At 39.2% G+C, this 5,453-nt stretch overlaps 1 protein-coding gene across 1 annotated transcript; it reads left to right on the forward strand.

Annotated features, from left to right (window-relative positions):
- Positions 1-2,882: 2,882 nt before the first annotated feature.
- On the forward strand, positions 2,883-5,118 carry LOC127192949 (zinc finger protein 239-like). The gene is given in 2 exon segments (XM_051150330.1): positions 2,883-3,738; positions 3,741-5,118. Coding segments are annotated over 2 exon segments (1,167 nt in total). The 5' UTR covers positions 2,883-3,557; the 3' UTR covers positions 4,727-5,118.
- Positions 5,119-5,453: the final 335 nt, after the last annotated feature.

Here is a 5,453-nt window from a genome sequence, read left to right on the forward strand (position 1 = left end):
GGTTGAAACTGATCAGTCAGCTTCCTTCTCATGATGTCATGCCTGTACCATTATAGACTCTATCCCTAAATCACATAAGATAAAGTAGAAGCAATTGATATTCAATGCTTATTTATTTTGCTAGTTGGGTGGGGTTTTTTGTTTTGATTATGAACTTCTTTTTAAAAAAGATTTATTATGCATACAGTGCTCTGCCTGCCAGAAGAGGACACCAGATCTCATAAAGATGCTTAGGAGCCACTGAGCCTCTGAGCGATCTCTTCATCCCTAGTCTGGGGTTTTTATATTTTTAATTTTGTTGTTTTTGTTTTTGAAGACACAATTTCTCTGTGTAGCCCTGGCTATCCTGAAAATAGGTATGTGGGTCAGACAGGCCTCAAACTTAGAGATCCACCTGACTCTGGCTCCAGAGTGCTAGGATTAGATGTGGGCCACTATGCCTGGCTTTTTGTGTTTATATTATTAGCTGGTGGGCTGGGTATGTAGGGTTTTGTACGTGCAAGCATATGCTGTTGTGTCGATCATCACCTACACCTTGAACTGTGAAATGTGGCAGAGGGTATGCTCCGTTCTCAGGATGGCATGTATCCATGATATTAATACGACCTGAGCCTTCTCAGTCACTGGATTGCAGGCGCGTGACGTTCTTCCTACCTATTGTGTCTGTTCTGAGAATTTTTGAATGAATATGAGTAAAATATGCATGAATATATGTGTCATGTGTGAATATGTGCGTCATGTGTGAATGTGTGCGTCATGTGTGAACGTGTGCATCATGTGTGAACGTGTGCGTCATGTGTGAATGTGTGTATCATGTGTGAATATGTGTATCATGTGTGAATATGTGTATTATGTGTGAATATGTGTGTCATGTGTGCCTGCTCGTCACTGCAGTCAGAAGATGGCCTCAGAGCTCCTGCACTTGGAGTAATGGGTAGTTGTGAGCCCCCATGTGAATACTGGCAATTGACTTCAATTATTTTCAAGGCCAGCAAGAGCTCTTAACTGGGAAGCCATCTCTCCTGCCCCGTGTTGCTTATTTGTGATCAACATTTATATTGCTAATATTTCCATCTGTTCATTTGTAACTGCATTCTCTTTTAGTAAAATCTTACTAATGTTACATTGTAAACTGGAGTCCCTTGGATTTCTGAAGATGCACACAGAACTGGAATGAATGTATAATTCTTTGTAGGAACTTCAAAAAATACCTCTGAGTTCTTTCCATCTTTTCGTTTGTTTGTTTGATTTTTTTTTCAAGGGAGTCAGGGTCTTAATATGTACCTCTTGCTGTCCTGGAACTCTTTGCACAGAACAGGCTGGCACCCAACTCAGTGAGATACACCTCCCTCTGCCTCCTGAGTGCTGGGATGAGCAAATACACCCAGCTTGCCCATCATCTTTGTAGTTAGTAATTGTTCATACAATTTCTCTGATTTGTGCTCAGTACTATTGATCTGTTTGCTTGTCTCTATGTTTGTTAAAATTGGCATTTCTCTTGCAATGCTACAACCTATTCAAAGGTGCAGAAATCATGGATGCCAAGAGCTGTGCAGGATTGGCAAAAGCAAGCAAATGAGCCTAGAGAGGCAGCCCACTCGTGTTTGTGTGGCTGGCAAATGTGTGTATCCCTGGTTTAGGAAAAGCCCCAGGGATTTTTGCCTCAGAACTGCTTGTTGTTGCTATATTGCCTGCCTATGCTTGTCTCATGTGTCTGGCACAATCATCGGGAGGATTTCCTGCAGCATCTTATGAAGATGATTTTATAGTTCCTGGTAATGATTTCTGAATTGATTCAAGTAACTTGTAGCCCTCCTTCCAATTAGCAAAAAACTGCTAGGAGCTCTGTGAACCACATGAATTACGCCAGGAAGAAAAACAAGATTGAAACAAATTAACTATCAAGGAAGTACAATCATTCTAGGTTTAGTCCAGGGTTGCGATCTAGGTGTTTACCACTATAAGAAAGGCCATATGGCTTGGTGTTTACATTAGAACCTCTGTGTCAGGAAACAAGTGGAAGAAGCACCAGAATCATATGAATATGTTGTCAACTAAACATACGTTTGCAGTGATGTCAGTATCACGCTTTCTGTTGTACACATGATTGTACATTTTAGGGTGCGGTGACCTATGCTGATGTGCATGTGAGCTTCACTCAGGAAGAGTGGGGTTTGCTGCATCCTTTCCAGAAGAGTCTCTATGAAGATGTGATGCTGGAGACCTACAGGAACCTCACTGCTATAGGTAAGACTGTGAATTTTCTTTGCTTTTTAAAATAAGAGGACAAATGTTTCTTTTTTTTTAATTGATGCTCTGCTGTAATTTCAGTTAAGATTGAGGAACAATGAGGTGAATAAATCAGGCATGGTTCTAAGGTTCAATGAATATAGTAACTTAAAACTTGTCTAATTTCCAATAATATATCATACATTTTCTGGTACTATATTTTAGGCTACAATTGGGAAGACCATAATATTGAAGAGCAATGTCAGAATTCTAGAAGATATGGAAGGTAATTTTCATGTGCAGGCTGAAGAAGAAATTTTAATGTGCCCTGGAAGTTTTAAAGAAAAGCAACAGTGTAAAAAATCTCTGCTTTAAGTGTAGTGATGATTATCACGTTCTCGGAAGACCGTGTACCTCAATGTCAGGTAACTGCTTCGTGTTTGCAAGGCATTCCTCTAAGAAAGAAAACAAGGAAACAATGCCTTAACAGACATCACCATTTGAATCATAGCCCTATTAGAGCTGTGCTGTAGAACACATTGACTAGGTGATAGCTATATGTCCAAAACCTTCTAGTAAGTAAATAGGACATAGTGATGCTGGTGTTACTCAGGTGCTTGTAGTAAAGTTGCTGTGTTTATTGAGAGGGGCAGTTTATGAGAGTCAAGCATGTTGTTGTGGAGAAGACTTGATCCCATACCACATGTCTATGAGGAACAAAACTCAAACTGCGAGAATGCAATGTGGAGCCCTGTCATTTGGTATTCTTCTTTCAATAGGATTATCATATGTCATAATGGATACAAGCTGTGTGACTATAGGGATATTGAAACAAGCAACATAACTCACTCTCTCCCATAACAATTATAAAAAGAAAACCACCTTGAGTAGACTTTCTGAATGTAATACAAGTTTACAAATAATTTGTAGATCTTTTGTTTTTCAACTCTATTGGTAACATCCACAAACGCACATTGCAGAAAATCCCTTTGAGTACTAGGAATGTGGAATTTCTTCTACTTGCCCTGGTTCACTTTACAAATGTGATATGATTCACGCTATAGGAAAACCTACGAATGCAATCTGAGTCCTTCTAGTGCTCTTCAAACACGTTAAAACCCTCATATAGAAAAAAGGATGCTATAAATGTGAGCCGTGTAATAAATGCTCTTACCATCACAGGTATCGTCAAAGACACAAAACAGCCCATTATGAAGAGGAACACCATGAACGTAAACAAAGTGATAAAACCTCAAGATCTGATTCCTCTTTATTATTAGACCCAATTGTAAAATTAATTCACACAGGTAAATGGATTCATCAGTGTAATGAATGTGGTAAAGCTTTCACATGAGCCAATTATCTTTGCAGGCATGAAAGAAATCATACTGGAGAGAAACACTCTGAATATACTCAACCTGTTGAAACCTTTGCATATCAGAGCCACTCACAGAGGTTTGAAAGAATTCATTTTGGAGAGACACCCTGTGAAGATATTCAATATGGTGAAAACTTTGCACATCACAGTAGTCTCCAGTATCATAAAAGAACATATGCTAGAAAGAAAGCCTGTGAATGTAGCCATTGTGGTAAAGCCTTTGCATGTCCCAGTTCTCTTCAAAGGCATGAAAGAATTCATACAGGAGAGAAGCCCTATGAATGTAACCAATGTGGTAAAGCCTTTGCACGTAACAGTCATCTCTTAATACATAAACGAACACATACTGGAGAGAAACCCTATGAATGTAGCCAATGTGGTAAAGCCTTTGCAAGTCATGGTAATCTACAAATGCATAAAAGAACACATACTGGAGAGAAACCCTATGAATGTAATCAATGTGGTAAAGCCTTTTCAAGTCACGGTAATCTACGAACACATAAAAGGACACACACTGGAGAGAAGCCCTACGAATGTACCCAGTGTGGTAAAGCCTTTGCAAGTCTCAGCCATCTTCAAAGTCATACAAGAACACATACTGGAGAAAAACCCTATAAATGTAACCAATGTGGAAAAGCCTTTGCACATCATAATGAATTTCGAATACATAAAAGAACACATACTGGAGAGAGACCCTATAAATGTAATCAGTGTGGTAAAGCCTTTTCACAACAAAGTAGCCTCTGCAAACATAAAAGAACACATACCGGAGAGAAACCCTATGGATGTAACCAGTGTGGTAAAGCCTTTGCAAGTCACGGTAATCTACGAACACATAAAAGGACACACACTGGAGAGAAACCATATGAATGTAACCAGTGTGGTAAAGCCTTTGCAAGTCACAGTCATCTTCAGAGGCATGTAAGGACACACACTGGAGAGAAGCCCTTTGGATGTAACCAGTGTGGTAAAGCCTTTGCACGTAGCAGTCATCTCCTGATACATAAAAGAACACATACTGGAGAGAAACCCTATGAATGTAACAAATGTCATAAAGCCTTTGCAAGTCACAGTCATCTTCAAAGGCATAAAAGAACACATACTGGAGAGAAACCCTAAAAATGTAATCAATGTGTTAAAGCCTTTGCACATCACAATCATCTTCAAATATATAAAAGAACACATACTGGAGAGAAGCCTTTTCAATGTAACCACTGTGGCAAAGCCTTTGCATGTAACAGTCATCGAATACATAAAAGAACACATACTGAAGAGAAAAACCTATGAATGTAGTCAGTGTGATAAAACTTTTGCATGCCACAGTTATCTTTAAAGGTGTGAAAGGATTCATACTGGAGAGAAACTCTGTGAGTGTATTTAATATGGTGAAGCCTTTTCACATTTCTATAGTCTTTATCACCATGAAATAATTCATACTGGAGAGAAACCTTATGAATATATTTAATAAAGTAAAGCCTTTGCACATTTCTGTCGAAGGCCAGCTTCAACATCACAGGGTAAACTGAGGCAGGACAGAGCGTCAGTAAACGATCGCTCACTTTTCTGTGAGCGAATAACGGTGGATTCACTGGGGCCAGTTCTCCCCTTGGCCTGTGGCTGGGGCTGGTACTGTGGACAGCAAAGAAAAAAGAGAAAAAGGAGGGGACATTTATACACATACACACAATCATGCATACCTGGCGGGTGAGGCAAGACAAGCTCCAACAACTTTGTTTTTTTTTCTCCCATGACTTACATATCCCAGCAAAATCTTTCAAACAGTATAAAAATTACAATGTGATTACATTTTTTTCTTTTAGTGAGCGATTATGGAAAACCAGTATGT

The sequence above is a fragment of the Acomys russatus genome, chromosome 8 (assembly GCF_903995435.1).
Source record: "Acomys russatus chromosome 8, mAcoRus1.1, whole genome shotgun sequence".
In the NCBI taxonomy this organism is placed as follows: Eukaryota; Metazoa; Chordata; class Mammalia; order Rodentia; family Muridae; genus Acomys; species Acomys russatus.